At 47.1% G+C, this 18,239-nt stretch overlaps 1 protein-coding gene across 2 annotated transcripts in view; it reads left to right on the forward strand.

The window, feature by feature from the left end:
- Window positions 1-18,239, forward strand: part of CDKAL1 (CDK5 regulatory subunit associated protein 1 like 1) — a 658,282-nt gene that overhangs the window by 628,088 nt on the left and 11,955 nt on the right. For both annotated transcript variants that reach the window (XM_055128799.1, XM_055128800.1), the window contains exons 14-15: window positions 192-275; window positions 3,286-3,450. In XM_055128799.1, the coding sequence (XP_054984774.1) occupies window positions 192-275; window positions 3,286-3,450 (249 nt within the window). The remainder of the gene's footprint in view (window positions 1-191; window positions 276-3,285; window positions 3,451-18,239) is intronic.

The following is an 18,239-nucleotide window of genomic DNA, read 5'->3' on the forward strand; positions in this document are numbered from 1 at the left end:
TGTGGTGGGAGAGCTATAAGATCTAGCTTTGTCTCATCCTTACGCAGGAAAAGAGGCTTCCACACCCATGCTAGTTTCCTGTTATTAGATGGTCAATAATGTCTTCTTGAAAAGATTGAACTTTGGGCAGAGATTCATCTGGGATTCTCAGAACTTCTCTCTCTCCCTCCCCCCCCACCCTCTCTCCACAGATCGGCGAAAGACAGCAAGTATTAGTAACAGAAGAATCTTTTGATTCCAAATTTTACGTTGCACATAATCGGTTCTACGAACAGGTAAGAGACAGTTCCTGTTGCTGAATCTCAACCAGACCAGAAAGTATTCTGGAAGGAAATGGATTTCAACAAAGGGGCCTTAAAGGGGGCGGGCGGGGTGGGGCCGGTGGTCTTACTGCTGGGCTGTTTAAACTCAAGCCAACCAGATGCCTGGGGTCTTCCCCAAGAAGACCAGTGTGTAGTTGGGTTTGGGTTTGGGTTTGGGGATCTCAAGGCTTACTTCTGACCCTCCGCTCAGGACTCACTCCTGGCAGGGCTCCGGCGACCATATATGGTCCAGGGTTGGAACCAGGGAGCAAGGCAAGCATCTTACCAACCCATTAGACTCTGTCTCAGTCTCGGTCTCTGTCTCTGTCTCTCTCTCCCTTCCCCTCTCTGTCTCTCTATCTCTCTCTCTGTCTCCCTGTTTCTCTCTCTTTGTCTCTCTTTCTGTCTCTCTCTTTGCTTGGGAGTTGGGAAGGGCAAATTGTTTGGGTTTTCAGGTTTGTTTGTTTATTTTGTAATGTTTTTGTTTTACTCTGTTTCGGTTTTGTTTGTTGCTGTAGTTCTAAACAATCACCTACCTCAATTAAAATGCTAGAGCCTGGAGGGGGAAAAAATGAGTGCATTGGACTCAGCTTGCATGAACAGCTGGAGATCCACGTGAGGCTTTTGCCCCCGAGACTTTTCTCACGGAGGGACCCAGAGGGTTCTCCACTCTCGGGCCTTCTCCAGACCAACGGCCCACCTACCGCCCCCCCTCCTTGGCTACACTAAGAGTAATTCAGTAGCCGGAAGGGACTCAGTGCCTCCAGGGGCCTTGGCGCTGGGCAGAGAGGAAATGGCTCTGCTGTCCCCCAGCCCACCCCCCTGGCCCCAGGACTCTGCCGGGGGAGGGGACTTCCCTCCCTTGGTCTTAGAAGTCCTTCTGCATCCAGTGGTTTGCTGACACGTTTCTTTCTCCTCAAGTGAGACGTCATAGGCCACAGGGGACAAAGGGCAGGAAGCCAGCTGGCCTGCCCATTAGAAATCGGGCTGGGGGTGCAGGAGCCAAGGAGGCCCCTCGCATTGTTGCTCTGTGGGTGCTCAGGAAACCTGCAGTGGGGCGCTGTTCTGCGGCTCAGACAAGACCCACCTTCCTCAGAGTGCAGGGGAGAAGGATTCGCCCCCAATGGCCCCTGTCCGAGCTGCCTCCCACCCCCTTCTCTGGCACTTTCCTTGACTCCCAAGAGCCGTTTTCCCACCCCGGCCAGCCGGCTGTATTGTGCTCTCCCTCCCTCTGCTCTCCCTGGCCATCTGGGTTTTCACCTCAGCAGGGAACTTTTCCCCCCTCTTTTAAAGGAGGCTGCTGCAGGCCTCATTAGCTGTTTCCTCCCATTTACAGCAGTCAGGGTTTTTCCAGTGATTAAAACCGTAGGGGGAAAAAAACTCCAAAAACCAGCCTTGAGCCCTTGGTTCAGATCAAGGCAGCAGATGAAGGAGATGGATTCGTTACACCCCCCACGCCCCGCCCAGCACCAAATCTCCCAGGGATCATTTCCTCTGGAGAGTTTCTTGTTTTTATCAAAACCAATGGTGAGCTCTTAGCACAGCCCAGACATGGGTGTTCTCTTACTCAGCCGCCCGGCCATGTGTGTGCCCAGCTGATCCCTTTCCTCTGCTTTGATGCAGTCGAATCCTCAGAGGTGCTAAGAAATCAAACCAAGACTAAAGCTGGCGGCGTACCTCTTGGCTGCCCTCTGCCTTTAATTTCACTGTATTTTATTTTATTTTATTTTGTCTTTTTCACTGTACATGACAAAGATTTCGTAGGAATTACTTCACAGGAGATGAATTCCAGAAAAAGAAGATTGTACCCAGATAGCCCAGGTTTTGCCGGATTAGGATTAGGTTATTTATTTCCGAACCCTAACGGAAAGACGAGTCGCCACAGCTCCGGAGTAGAGGTTTAAGAGAAGACATGATGCGTACAGACGCCCTCCAAGTCCTGAAGATGGGGGGATGGAGACAGTTGCTCCAGCTAAACGAGTCCTTTCATCACATCTCTAGTAGAAAGAGACTCCCAGTTTCCTGCAAAGTAGCCAGAGTGCCCTGAGAGCAGCCATTCTGCCTGGAGTTGGATCGAAATAACGCCTGCTTCCTGCCACCCGGCAGAAGAAATGAACGCAGCGCCAATGAACAGCGTCACTTAACACTTAACCAGTCTCTGGGACACCGAAAAGTTCATTTTTACAATACGCTTCATCTTCCCCCAAAACACAGTCGGGTGCACACATGCGCAGACGCGCGCGCACCCTCACGCGCGCGCGCGCACATACACACACACACACACACATCCACACACGCCACACTTATCCGTAAACACACCGGGAATTGTTTGAAGTGTCTGCGCAAACCGTGCCCCCGACAGCTCGCTGGGAAAGCCTGGAAAGACTGAGGCTTTTATCACCTTTGTCTTCGCTTCCTTCCGTGCAGGGGACAGCCCGTCGCTGAGTGTCAGGGAGCTGGGGAATTTCCCAGCCTGCCTTAGAACAGCTGGTGTCTGCAAGGAAGGGGCAGGTGCCCGCCCACCAGCTCTCCTGGGGGCGGGGTGGGGGGGCACCCAGCTCCCTGGGAGAGAGCGCCCACTTCGACTTGGACCGCCGGGCAGAAAAGCAGCACTGGGGCAAAGGCAAGGAAACGCAGAGGCGTGTGGGCTTTGGTACTGCGTCGGGCCTGGCCCATCCGTGGATCGCATGTGGACTCCTTTTCCCTGTGACCACCATGAGGCTCCCTAATATGGGGACATAGAGAACAGAGCCCTTGGGGTTCTCTTTGCAATTGGTTTTTAGAAATAGAAACTAGTACTACCTGTAGCACTGTCTTCCTGTTGTTCATCGGTTTGCTCGAGCGGGCACCAGTAACGTCCCATTGTGAGACTTGTTCCTGTGCTTGGCTTATCGAATACGTCGTGGGTATCTTGCCAGGCTCTGCCATGAAATAGAAATTATTGGGGAAAAAAAATCTAAGCTCTCTGACCTTTTCGCTACAGGTTTTGGTACCCAAGAACCCTTCATTCATGGGGAAAATGGTGGAAGTGGACATTTATGAATCAGGAAAACATTTTATGAAAGGACAGCCGGTATCCGACGCCAAGGTGTACACGCCATCCATCAGCAAACCGTTAGCCAGAGGTGAGGTCTCCGGCTTACCCGAGGTGAGTGAAGGCCGCTTCCTTCCCGCTGTGACTGGTGGACTAAGGTGAATTCTGTTCTGGGGGACCCGTCTCCCTCACCCCTCCTTTTCAGCAGGCCTAAAGTGTGAATCCCTCCTGACAGGCTGAAATTTTGAATTCAAAATATGTGGGTGTTGGGGTGTGGGCAGGGGTGGTGTTTGTTCATTTTTTTTTGTTTCTGTTTTTTCACTGATGCGCTTTTGCGTCTCAGCCTGGGAAAGGAATTAGCTGTTTATGCAGAGGGCAGAAGCCGCGTTTCAGGTGGAAGAGCCACCTGAAGATGATCTGACCCGTCTGTTTCTCTGCATCCATCGATCCTGCGAGGAAGGGGCCGGGGAAAGGAATCTCCCCTTGCTTTCTGAAGCTATTTATAAATAGTAAAATCCTGCAGTTGAGCGGGCACTAAGCCATGCCAATCTGCGTGGTTACGGGGCCTTTCTCCTGGGTGTTAGCGGAATATCTGCCGCCGTGGGGTGGAGTGAAAATTAAACATTTTCCCCCCCTCTCTATAAAAAAAGTAACCTGACCCCTATTTTATACCTTGGTAAATATGGCTGTTTGCCAAGCTCTCTCTTACATTTCATTGAGCTACAGTTGTAAAAGCTGATGGAGTGTGAAATGAAAATGTGTATCACATTTCTAAGCATCATTTGATGTCCTTTCTCCAACACAATTGGTAAGCATTCGAAAAATAAAATATAGCAAGTGACAACATATGTGTGGGGGGTGGGGGGGAGGAATGGGAAATAAGGTAAGTGATACGGATCCAGCCACAGGATTCCAAGGTGCTTTAATAAAGATAGGATCTTGTCCCTCGACGGAAGTTGCAAGGGCATTTTAATTAAACTCTGGGAACGCGACCACGAGGGAGCTGTTATCTGCGTTCTCGCCTGCTGTGGCGAGGGACGCCCTCTCCCGAGCAGAGCACCTCTCGGGGGTGTGACGAGTGCATGGGACAAAGCGCTCTGCGGGGTCAGCTGACCGATAACGGAAGGACACCGTCTCGCCGCTGTCCAGCCCTGCCAAATGTGTCATCCTGCTCCACCAGGACAGAAGTCCCCGCCTGATAAGCAGAGCCACTCGCATGGGCTGTTGTTGCCAAACAGAGATCAGCCTCGGACACTGCAGGGACCGTCAGAGAAGAGCGATGGAAGTGGCGTTGAAAGGATTTTGCCAGAGATCTGGCCGGACCAGCTAGTATTTCCGGGCACCTGGAAGGAAGATGGCATTTCTTTTCCTCTGCAGTGTGTTGGGCAAGGGTGGTTTTCAGTGACCAGGGTGAAAAGGATTTCACAGCCAACGGCGGTGCATGGTAGTGAGACATCATCATTGCTAGCGATGAGTAAGGGATGACTTGACCTTTACATCAGCTCCTGAATGATTGCATTCTTTTCTAAAAGGACACAAAAGAGAGTGAGTGTGTGTGTGTGTGTGTGTGTGTGTGTGTGTGTGTGTGTGTGTTGGTGAATGCTCCCCCTGCAACAGGACTTTTTTTTTTTTTTGCTTTTTGGGTCACACCCAGCAATGCTCTGGGGTTACTCCTGGCTCTGCACTCAGGAATTATTCCTGGCGGTGCTCGGGGGACCATATGGGATGTCGGGGATCAAACCCAGGTTGGCTGCGTGCAAGGCAAATGCCCTACCCGCTGTGCTATCACTCCGGCCCCCTGCAATAGGACTCTTAGTTCTCCGAAAATGATTAGGTACTCGGCCTTTGTGATTTTTCACCCCATAATGGGTGTACCACAATGGAGAAGGTAAACGATACTTCAGTAGTCCCCTCAGAGGTTATGTTCTAATGGAAACAGCCTATAGCAACAAGTTTACGATTTTACTATTCACTTTTATTGTTCTTATTGTTCACTTGAAGGAAGGAAAAGGAGAGAATAGAAATAAGAAAACAAAATAGTCTGATTATTTTTAGGAAGGATGGAGGCCATAATGCCATTTCTCGTTTATAAGGAATATTTCTGAATGAGTATTATTTAGGGGTAATTAACATCAGGCAAAGGTCACATAATAATTATCCAATGGAAGGCGTCATAGAGTTTAAAGGGTAAATAGAAATCAAAGGAAGGCGAGATGACGCATTTTTCTCTGGGTCATGACGTTTTCTCAGGCCGTATCCCAAACCCTCAGCATCCATGTTATGGCGAAGCTTACTGAGAGTGACACATTCTCAGGCTCTCACTCAGACCTGAATCAGAAACTCTGAGACTAGGGCCCAGTCATTTGTTTTTTAAAAGCCGAGCTCTCCCTGGGGCTGGTGCGATAGCACAGCGGGGAGGGCGTTTGCCTTGCACGTAGCTGAGCCAGGTTCGATTCCAAGCATCCCATAGGGTCCCCTGAGCACTGCCAGGAGTGATTCCTCAGTGCATGAGGCAGGATAACTCCTGTGCAATGCTGGGTGTGACCCAAAAGGCCAAAAAAAAAAAAAAAAAATAGTCAAACTCTCTGTTCCGATGCAGGTGATCATAAAAGGACTATTTTTCAAAAGAAATAATTCTCGGATGGGGAGCAGTGTTTCGGATTGGTGGAAGCAGTGTGAATATTTTAACACTGTAGTGCCAGACACCCACGGTACCAACATCAGAAAGTAGGAAACGTTGTTCACCCTCAGGTGGGGTCCAGGATCTCTCACCGGTGTTTCAGTAACTCGTCAGAGTGGTTATGAAAATGATGAGATTAACGAAAGATGTGAACGTGTGTGTGTGTGTGTGTGTGTGAGAGAGAGAGAGAGAGAGAGAGAGAGAGAGAGACCACAGAAACAAAAGCTTAAGAGAAGCAGTTTAAAGATATTAAGAGCATATTTCTACCACATCCTCGTGTGAAGCCTACATTTGCTCATGAAACCTTAATTTGTGGGGTGATTATTGTATTATTTTATTTCCTTCTGGACCTGGTTGTGCTCAGGACTTACTCCTGGCTCTGTGCTCAGGGATCGCGCCTTGCTCAGCGAACCATTTGTGGTGTTGCAGATTGGGCTGGGGCTGCCCACGTGCAAGGCCACATGCCTTAACCCCTGCCTAATTCCTCCAGCCCTGCGATGGTCTTCTTATACAGTTAAAGTTTCCTTGGGAGGGGCCGGAGCCAGAGCACAGTGGGTAGGGCATTTGCCTTCCACCTGGCCAACCCGGGTTCGATCCCCGGCATCCTATATGGTCCCCCAAGCACCGCCAAGAGTAATTCCTGAGTGCAAAGCCAGGAGTAACCCCTGAGCATTGCTGAGTGTGGCCCAGAATGCCAAAAAAAAAAAAAAAAAATTTTCCTTGGGAAATTGCTGTGCTTTCGCATTCATTTAAGAAAGATCCCCAGGGAAGCAGGAGCAGGTATCAAAGCAATGACAGTTTTCTAAGAAAAACCATAAGAGCCATCAGTGGGGATGGAATTCAGTTTTGCTTGAACTGCATTAATGGAAATCTCCTCTTTCAGAATTTCCCAGTACTGGGGGCCGGAGTGCTAGCACAGCGGGAAGGGCATTGGCCTCGCACGCCGCCAGCCCGGGTTCGATCCCCAGCATCCCATAGGATCCCCCAAGCACCTCCAGGAGTAAATTAAGAGCGCAGAACCAGGAGTAACTCTGGAGTATCTCTGGGTGTGACCCAAAAGAAAAACAAATTACAAGCACATAAAAAAGTAGAGAAAATCAGTCCCCAGCCCCCCACCACCAGGTGTGACCCCAAGACAAAACAGACAATGACAAGCAGAGACAATAGTAGAATGTTCCAGAATCCGAGCATCTGATCTCCCAAGCCCTATCAGCTTATGTCATCCATCTGCTTATTCACCCCAACGTCCAACAATTTAATTTTTCTTTTTTAATTTAATTTTTAATTTTTCTCTTTTTTGCAACACAAAAACTTTATTTTTTTAATCTTTATTAATTTTTTTTTGCTTTTGGGTCACACCCGGCGATGCACAGGGGTCACTCCTGGCTCTGCACTCAGGAATTACCCCTGGCTGAGCTCAGGAGACCATATGGGATGCTGGGACTCGAACCCGGGTCGGCCTCGTGCAAGGCAAACGCCCTACCCACTGAGCTATCACTCCAGCCCCCCAAAAAATTTATTTTTTAAAAAAATTTAATGAATCATCATGAGATACAGTTACAGACTTACAAAGTTTCATGGTTACGTTTCAGTCAAACAATGATCAAGTACCCATCCCTCCACCAGTGCCCATTCTCCACCACCAGTGCTCCCAGTATCCCTCCCGCCACTCCCACCCCTTCCCACCCCCTGCCTCTGTGGCAGACACAGGGAATTGTTTTCATTTTCTTTCACTGAGAAATCTGAAAATGTAAAGGAAGAGAAATCTTTTGCGTGGTTGGTTGATCTGTTGGTTTGGGTTTGGGGCCCTCATCCAGCTATGGACAGCGCTTCCTCTTGGCTCCGTACTCCGGAATCACTCCTGACAGGCTCAAGGAACCGTAGGGGATGCCAGGGACCCAACTGGGGCTGGCTGCGTACAAGACAGGCATCCTACCCACGGTCCTCTATCTCCGGCCACAACAGAATAATCCCCTTGGAAACATCACCCCGAGACTAAAAATAATTCACCTTGATTTTAGTCTATCAGGATCAACTCAGAGTTCATGTGCTACAGCTTTGAGAGCACACTTTGGATCAGGGTGCAAAGAAGTCAGGATGTCCTCTGAGTCCCTTTCAGTCTTGTTTCTCCCCTTTTCACCTTCCCTTTTCTCTGTTCCCTTTCCACCTTATTCATCAAGAAAACCCTGCGGTTTGTCCTGTGGTATTTCCCACAACCTGGCATTTGCTAATTGCATCCTCTGCTCTAACTTCAGAGGTTGCTCTGGTCCTCGTTTGTTTTGTAAATCGGCAGTTAGATTCTGAAGCTTTAGCCGAGAGATGCAGGTTGGAGTTGGCACAAGGGTGCCGTGATGAGGCCGTATATTTCCGTAAGCTGTGCTTGGTCCTTTGGTCTGTGTGGTTGGGATGGTACCGAGGTTCAGTGAGTCATCAGGGCTTGCAAAAACCTGGGCATTCTAATTCCGTTTTTCCTCCCTGGAGGATTAGCATAAAGTACTTCTTGGCAGAAATACTTTCTCTCACCAATTTTTTATTTATCCCGAGGAACAGTCCATATAAGAAAGTAGATAAACACCAGTTTTCTTTTAAAATTTTTTTTTCATTGAATCACAGTGAGAGACACAGTTACGAGGTTGTTCGTGACTGGGTTCTTTCTAGTCATACAGTATTCCAATACCCATCCCTCCACCAGTGTACATTTCCTACCACCCGTGTCCCCAGTTCCCCCCTCCCCCCGAAAACACCAGTTTTCAAAATGAGTTGCTATCCTAGCATCCTTAAAAAGGAGCTACTGAGTTTGGGTTGTGTTGTATTTTATTTTTAAACTGTTTATTTAAACAGGAGTTTTAGGTCTTTGATGTGTTTTTAATTCCTTGCAGTTTACTTAATTCGAACTCAAATGGTTGCATTTGAGACCATGTTCTTTTATTTTTTCCTCCCATTTTATACTTGTGCTTTTATCCAGGTATTTATTCATCCAGAAATTTATATCAATTTTGGGGTGGAGCTGAGGGAAAAATTGGGTCACACCCAGCCTAGTTCAAGACAACTCCTACCAAATTTCTCCAAGGTGTCACTTCTGGAAGTGCTCTGAGGACCATGCAGTGCCAGGGGTTGAACCCCGAGCTCCCACATGCAAAGCACATGCCCGCCCCTTTGAGCTACCTCCTGATCCAGAAACGCTGTATCTTCCACCTGTATCGTCTTTGTTTCACACTGAAACTCCCACTTCCCAATAATATAACATATTTGCTCACTTACTCTGCCCTGTAAAACTCACAGAATTATCTAGTATCAACCAGCGGTGATGTTCGATCACTGAATAAAATGTAAGTTGTGGTGGTGACTGATGATTGGTCACTTTCGGGTTTGGTTTGGTTTTGTTCTTAGGGTATATCCAACTAGGGATACACAGGCAAATAGAAAGCATCAGTTCATGTCGTCGCATAAATACAATTAAGTGCATTTGTTTCATGGTGGGGGGGGGTTAGAGTTTTTAATGTTTTACTTCAGAGTCCTGCAAAATATTTTCCCCGTTGCTCATCGATTTGCTCCAGCAGGCACCAGTAACGTCTCCATTGTGATGAAATTAAATCTACAAAACTACGTTCTGCAGAGAAGAAATCTGCCTTCCACTGATGTCTCTCCCACACACCATTTTTTCTCTCGTCTTTGTAAGGAATTTGTTCAGGATTTCAACGGATTCGCCCAGTGATTTCCTTGAACAGCATAAACACACACAGAGACTTTATTTTTCTCACCTTCCTAGGTAAATGGCAGTCACTGGCCACTGTTGCTTTTGTTTGGGGTCACACCCAGCAGTGCTCAGAAGCTGCTCCTGCCTCTGTGCTCAGGGGTCACTATCTCTCCTTCTGGTGCCCAGGGGGACTCTGGGTTGGTCCCAAGCAAAGCCAGAGACCACTATTGCAGCTTGATTGGTGGAAGCGAACTCACTGCACTCCTGATGCTTTTAGTTTGTTTGATTTGGGGCTCTAACCCAACATGCTCAGGGCTACTTCTCGCTCTGCTCAGAAGTGATCCCTGGGAGACATTTATAGTGCCAGGGATTGGGACTGGTGTCAGCCACGTGTAGAACAAGTGTCTTACTTCCTGTCCTCTCTCCCCTCCCCCCTGCTTTATTTCCTGTTCCCTCTTTGGCCCCAGTGCTCTTGCTCCTTGCTCTTTCTCTCGCCTAGTTTGTCCTTTGAATCCAGCTATTTCTGAGATGAGTGTTTAAGAAGTCAGAGCTATTTTCATAAACTTTTCTCACATGCAAGCCTTTTTTTTTCCTGCCTCAGAAATTTTTATACAACCCCGCACTGGATCGGCATAAAAACTAGGTATACAAATCAAACCTTTGCTGATAATTAATTGTCAAGACGTTTATTTTAAAACAACTGCTTGTGGGCCTTTGGGCCACATGCGGCTTATGATGAGGGCTTGCTTATGTGTCCGGGTACGCAGTGCCTGGGATTGCCCTGGAGGTCAGCTTTGCACAAGGCAAGCCCCTTAATTTTCCGGCTGTTTATGAAAGGTTTGATATTTGTCAAAGGTGGGGTTTTCTTGGCAATCTGATGGATAAAAATGCCCACAGCTTAAAAATCTAAGTGGTTGCATGGAGGTTTAGTTCAAATGGTTCCATAACTTGAAGGCCATGGGCATTGCTCGGAATGACCCCCACAGTGAGCGACGTCACATTCAGACAGAAGAGGGTTCTCTATAAAGTATCATAATGTGAGACTAACACACAAGGGCGGTAGACACAAGGGCCAGGAAGATTGCTCCCTAGTTGGAAGCCTGTCTCATGAGCTGGGGGAGAAGGCAGCTGGGATGGAGAAGGGATCACTAAGTCAGTGATGGATGGAGGGATCGCTCAGGACGGGAGATGTGTGCTGAAAGTAGGTAAAGGACCAGGCGTGATGGCCTCTCAGTGTCTGTATTGCAAACCATAATGCAAATAAGTGGAGAGAGAGTCTGGGGGAAATTGTCTGCCATAGAGGCAGGGGAGGGGTGGGAGGGAGGATAGAGATGCTGGGGACTTTGGTGGTGGAAAATGTACACTAGTGGAGGGATCAGTGTTCGATCATTGTATGACTAAAACTCAAACATGGAAACTTTGTAACTGTAAAAAAAAAAAGAGGATTCTCTCCTAATAGTGCGTGTCTGTGTGTCATGTGTGTGTCTGTGTTCTGTGTCTGTGTTCCAGAGCTTTCTCATATTGAATTTATCCCTAATAATGAGAATCCCTTTAGAGAAAGCAGTTCGAGGGGGACTTTGTAAAAAGTTTCATTCCTGTGACCTTGCATCACAGTGTCTTCATTCATGAAAAACGGACATGAGTGACTTACAGAGGATTAACTTAGATCTCAGTTTCCTGGGTGTTTACTTTCATTTCCTTCAAGTTCTTTGCTACTATTGGTTTTCACCATTGACTGAACTCTAACTTTTAGGCACCTGGATCCTTCCTGGTCTCTGATGTTTGGGTGTAAATCCTCAGTTTGCCATTTATTTATAAGAAATATCACTGTGGGCAAGTTACTCCACCCCTCTTTCCCTCGCTGTTTTCCTTTGAAAAGTGGAGAAATAGGGACTGGAGCAATAGCCCAACAGGTTGGGTGCTTGCCTTGCACTCATCCAACCTGAGTTAGACCCCCAGCACCACATATGGTTCCCTTAGCCTGACCAGGGGTTGATCCCTGAGCACAGAAGCAGGAGTAAGACATGAGCACAGTTGGGTCTAACCCAAAAACCATAAAGGGAAGAAATGGAAAGAAGAGAAGTGGTTTAGTAACAGTACTTAGACTTGGAAATAGCTGAGCAGCCAGTACGTGTTGGTGACTGCAGTCATTGTGAGAAGTGCTAAGGCATTCTTTGACTCTGGGGGTAGAAAACTGTACAGTGTCTTCTTCTTTCTAAAATTGTAACATCAGCCACTGACTTTCCCCAAAATGGCAGGAGAAACCAGACCCCCTTTGAGGAGGTTCCCACATAATAAGAATGACACATTTAACAGCAAGGGACTCAGTTGCAGGCTTATAATTTTGGTGGTGCTTGCTAACAGATGTTCCCTCCTCTTGTTCTTGATGGCCCCCTTTCAAGGATAATATTTGAGAACGGAGAACTGCAGACTCGAGCCCTCGGTGTCTCACTGCCCCGGGGCCAGCTGCCACCTGTTTCTCATCCACTGGGACTTTGATCCTAATAACAGATTCACTTGAGTGGTCAGATTGCTAGGCCCCCACGCAGCCCACTGGCCTTGGGAAGGAAGCCGTCATCTTCAAGGGTGGCACGGTTCGCCTCCGTACCCGACAAAGGACCAGAAGGAGACTCAGGTACTCTGAGTTTTATGTACAAACTAAAACGTTATTTTCAGAGCTTTGACCCTTAGAAAAGCGCCGTTAAAATGCTTTCCTCTCCATCTAACACTCATTTCCAAAACCACTGAAGTGAAAGGGTCTATTAGTTCAGGGCCAGATTTGAAAGCACATGAAAACTGCATTCATGAGGTTAAGAAATGGCTTAATAATTAAGTTAAAACAGTTGAAAGTGGATCTAATTTCAAACAGATCAGCTAACCGTGTTAGAAGCAAATGAGGGTGTGTGTTCCTTCCTTTTTTCCCGTCTACCCCCCAAGATACTGGCTCTGATCCCAAGCAGTTTTTCTAGTTTCTTCCCCCCCCTCCACCCCTGCCACCCTGACCAACTCTTAACTTTATATCCAGTTGAATTCTTCCTTGCCCCTATGTTCCATTGGCTTCCCCAACAAAACCATAATACATTCAATAGTCGGTCCATGGCTTGATTTCATCCTGCCTATAATTTGTTCCTTTTGTAAACCTGCAAGGATCAATTTAGTTTTCACTGTTTAGGTACGTAGTTTTTATTCCGTGCAGCTGAGCTAGATTGGGTCGGAGTGGCAGCCGATCTGCTATGATGCTATCACTTCCAAATGGATTTAGTTACGTTGGCCAGCCCTTTCATGTTCCAATTCGAGTTCCGTCCAAAATATCACCCAAGTGAGCTCGCATTCCACTTGCATCACTAATTGTGCAATCACGGATGATAATTTTCCTCCTCTCGAGGCCTGTAGCCGGGGCCTGCTCCGGGGGGATTGCGTGCATCAAGAGCCTAATCGCGCCTTGATAATAACCATGCTCATCTCGTCAGCCTCTACGATGTGCTTGCAGGGACGGCTCTTTACATCGATGGCCTTGATTGAATATTCTAGCCCGGGCTGCTCGGGCCACTGGGACACAGGAAGTGTTCCTTCCACTGCTTTGCCAGCTCACACAAGGGCATCGTAGTGTAGGGCGGGACATGTAATGTTACTTCCTGTTGTCCTGTTGTGTCTCCCCCCCCCCCCCCCCGCCCTTGAAGGCTGAAGAAGCAGTGAGCTGGAGGCCGAGGCCTGGGCAGACTCGCCTGTGAGGAGAGAGGGCTAAGGAAACAGAATGAGGCTCCCTGAGTCTGAATTATCTGTGTGTACCATGTGCAGGGAGTGTCTGGTGCTTACGGTCTGTCCCGGGATTTGTGGAACGTGCTGTTACCTAGGCAAGTGGGTTCAGTGGTCAAGACAGAAGTACTGAAGGCAGCTGAGGGGAGGAAAGATGAGCTGGATCGTTCTTCTGGGAATGCTCTTGTCCGTCCATTGCCCGTGGAAGGAAGGACTTAAGTAAGGGAGAGAATCACCCATGGGTCCACCAGGGCACCGGATAATAGTGTAATTGCTCTTGCGGTTCCAGCCGTATGGATGACTTGGACCGAATTAAAAATGAAATCATTAAGAGCCAAAGGCGTGCTTTGTTCTAAAAGCACCAAGTCAAAAAGGCTTTCCGAGGAAAACCAAACCCACACATTTCAGTAACCTCGAGACGGGCAGGGCCATCTATAAGCCCGCGTCTCCCGTGCCTGTGGGCAGGAGATTCCTGCAGGAGAACAGGGTCTGCCCTGATGACTGTGACCTGGTGGACACAACTGCTCCTTCTGGCTCTTGTTTCAGCTGCGCTACTTAGTCTCCAAAAGCCTGTCCTTTTTGGTCACCTAGTCAGAGGTTATCAGTGTCAAGTATGACTCGAATTAGGGCAGACCTAGTTTATACCTGTTGTCCAGGAATAAATAATAGTCCCCCCACACACACACCCTAACTCCCCAAAGTATGTTCTGTGTTTGATGATGATGATGACCGTCCTTATCAACTCCTTAAACAGACCTAGCACTGTGCCAGGCTGCCGTTGGCTACAGATGTCGCAGATACGAGAGGACAGTCTAGCTGGGAAGAGAAGACGCATGCTTAGCAAACAACATCTGTAGCAATCTAGGGCTTGATGGGGTGGTATTCATCCCCAGGTGGCCTCAGACGGGAGACCTCTGTAGACAGGAGGTGTCGGATGGCACAGCTCAGGGTTCCTCGCTGACAACAGAGAAAGAGTGAGTTGGAACTGGAATTAAATAAGCTGTCTTATGTTTATTCCCTCCAGCTGAGCTGATGCCTTCAGACTCCCAGGGTTTCCTTAAAGAAATTGAAAGTCAGCTCTATGTGGAACAGTGTCTTCTTGTTTGTGTGCTGTCTTTTAACCTCTTACCCCTTGCTTTTGGACATGATGGGTTGTGGTTTTTTTTTTGCATTCGCAGTTTTGTCATTTAAGAACTGTTCCCTCAACCCCCTGTTCTGACTCCCTTCTCAAAGGTTTCCAGTTTTGCTTTTCCCAGAAAAGGGTCCATCTCCTGATGTTGATTTTTGCAAGGGTGGCAGGGAGGGATCCATCTTGTGGTTTTATGGGCGTGCGATCCACCATTCCAGAAAATGTTCCTGAAAGTTCATCTCCCCTTGCATTTGGCCCTGTTCTGAACCATGCCCAGATTCTCACCCTCTTCCTTGCATCAGTCACCTATTGCCAAGTTTACCTTCGCACTGAAACGTTTCTATGAACAACAGGTTCCGATGAGCTCTGAACCTCTCTTGAGTCACAGATACAAGTGCAAGGTTGTCTCTGGTCCAAGACCTTGGCAGCCGGGAGAGCTCAGTCTCATCTGAAGGCTCAAGCGGCGAACGTCTGCTTCTTCGAGTGCCCACAAGGTGGTGACACATTCGTCTTCCTTCACAGATCGGTAAACTGAGGTCTGAAGTCTTCGCTGGCCACTGGTAGAGCTCTTACCCCAGAGGGCATCTGGTGTGACCGCCAGCATCCCTGAGAACAAGCAAGCTGGGCAAGTGAGGAAGGGGGAAAGTGCTAGTCCCCGTGATGAGTTTCGGAAGTGCCCGACCGTATTTGTGTGGAGCCCCTATCAAGGAAGTTATTTCAGGGGCTCAGTCCAGAGTGCAGAGAAGATGGAGCACCCAGATGAGAATGCCAAAGGGGGCTCTCGGGGGACCAACTCGGGCTGTCTGCCAAGCGTCCACAGCAGTGGAAATGGCCAAGTCTCTAAATTTGAATCTTGTCTTTGTGCTTTACATGACTTTTGGTAGGTTCATAATTTATTTATTTATTTATTTATTTATTTACTGTTTTGGAAGCTATCGGACAGCTCAAAATTAGAAAGGGAAAATGGACTGCCTTGGATTGAAATGAATTTGGGGAATGGGCTGCGGGTGGGGCGGGGTGGGGGCCAGTCACACACGCAAAGCAAATGCTGCGCTACATCCCTGGTCCTCGGGGTGGATTTTTAGAAGACTGGATGACATGAACCTTCTCCTTCCAGCCTAATGTAATTATAGTAAGCATGATGTGCCATGCAATTTTAAAAACTGGTTCATCTGAATTTTGCGAGCTGAATCGCAATCACATGGTGATCTATGGGAAACGCTTCCCATTTTAGCTCATCACTTTGAGATAGAACAAAGCACCTGCCAGCTCCTTTCTTCTTTTCTATGCAGTTCATGGAGCTCAGTGATTCGAAAGCCATATTTCCAGTGTCACTGAAAATGATACTTAGAACAAGATGAGAGGGCCTCGTTGTAATCGCAGTTCCCATCACACATGGCTTCTTTTTCATGTAAAGCCCCAAACATCTGCCAACACACTTTTATGGTTACCTAGTTAGAAGTAATTCTTGGGAGTAATTATTTTGAGTGAAATTCATTACTTAAAGAAAAACTTGAATGCACCTTAGGGTTTGGGTCTCTACTTCCTGTATAGACTTCATTGAGTGAGGATGGCTTTGGATGTACTTGAAGACTGTTGGAAGGACTTGAAGCATTTTGACCCAGTTCATTTCTCCTTTCTTTACCTTTGCCACCCCCCAATCCCCGCCCTATGTAGTAGCTTGAGTTTTTATCAAAGCCAACTTCTAGCAAATAGATATTTTAGTTTTACTTATCTGTCACTGTTGGGAACACTATGAGTACATACTTCATGGTATGTGTGTGTGTGTGTGTGTGTGTGTGTGCATGCGTGCACTTATCTATTCATTAGTCACTGGTAGTTTTCAAAAATAGAGACCTAATATGGCAAGCTCCACAGTTGTTTCCAAACTTTGTTACTGTAAATAAGTAACTTGAGTGTTCCTTAAGTGTGGCACTATATTCCTCCTCTCTGGATTAAAAAGGAACTAAGAAGAAATAAAACTCATCTAACTAAGATGCCAGATCTCTAATAAAGGTACCCTTTCCAAAGCTTGTGATCCCCCGCTTTTTTCTTTTTTGTAGAATTATAGAGGGCCGGAGCAATATTACAGAGGATAGTGTGTTTGCCCTGCAAGTGGCTGACCCAGGTTGAATCCCCAGCATCCAATATGGTCCCCTGAGCACTGCCAGGAATAATTCCTGAGTGCAGAGCCAGGATTAACAGCTGAGCTTTGCTGGGTGAAACCCAAAAAGCCCTCAATAAATAAATAAATAAGTCATGTGGAAGCAAAGCCAGTACACCATTGTTGCCATAGGTGTTTACTCTATTAAATCACATCATTCTTTTTTTTCTTTTTGGGTCACACCCAACGATGCTCAGGGGTTACTCCTGGCTCTGCATCTCAGGAGTTACTCCTGGCGGTGCTTGGAGGACCATATGGGATGCTGGGAATTGAGGCTGGGTCGGCTGCATGCAAGGCAAACTCCCTACCCGCTGTGCTATTGCTCCAGCCCCCAAATCACATCATTCTTGATCTGATTTTCCTGCACTATACTCGATGCACCTATGTTGAAAAGTGCATAAGCACTTTGAGAGCCCAAAGTGCTGAGTTAAAGAGATTCGGACCCTTAAAGTGGTTGAAATTGGACCCGTGTGTTCTGGTACCAGTGCACTCCGGAAGGACCAAGTAGGATTTGTCAGAGCTGCAGCTACCTCTCTTCATTCCTACATTTAGGGACTGACAACATAACCGTTCTCAGGGATGCTTGGATTATTAACTGCTTCTCTGAATTTGTATCTGGAGATTCAAATGAAGTTATGGCAGAAAGAGCTTACAGAGAGGAAAATATTATGTACATATAAAACAAACTTTACAAACATTAGGAGGTTTTAAGGTTTATTTCTTTCCCCCTGAAAGTACGCTGCACTGTATAATATACCATTTGAGATCATTTTCCTTCATTGATCCCAGATTTGATAGCTCTGCATAGCCTGTATGTTCAGACTTGGTGGGGGGTGGATGATTCTAAATTCTCATTTATCTCGAGTGATGAGTTATCAAATATGTTTTCTTCTTCACCTCTGCTACCTTCCACTTGAAGTTCTAACAGTGCCTCTGAGCCATGAGAAAAAAAAATTGTACATGAGAAATGTTTTGAATCCACTGAAAGAAACTTGCATATCTCTTGAGTCGGATGAAATGTTGCCTTACAGAAAATGATAATGAGGTAATGAATGGGCAGATCGGAGCTTTGGTCTTTGATAGGATTTTCACTCTCTTTCTGAGGGAGTGGGCTCTCCACAATCACGGAGGGCACATCAGAACTATTCCTTTGGTGTTCAGAAATGTTGAAAATCAAGATCAAGGCAGAAATATTCAAAATGTCATCCCAAATGCATTTGATCTTATGATAATTTAATAATTTTTCTCTTGCCTAATTAGCAATGCCTGATGTTTACTATCACCACATTTAGACGTTAAAAGAATCCCAAATGAGTGTGGTTTGGTGTACATATACTCAAGTTTAAGTTTTTTTTTTCCCCCTTGGCATTATAATGACCTGAAAGCACTTACACATCTGGTGGGAGGCTGTATATGGATCACAGCGTGTCCAAAACCAGGTCAAGACAGACGGACAAGACTGTAACCTTGTTATGGA

The sequence above is a fragment of the Sorex araneus genome, chromosome 2 (genome assembly GCF_027595985.1).
Source record: "Sorex araneus isolate mSorAra2 chromosome 2, mSorAra2.pri, whole genome shotgun sequence".
Classification (NCBI taxonomy): Eukaryota; Metazoa; Chordata; class Mammalia; order Eulipotyphla; family Soricidae; genus Sorex; species Sorex araneus.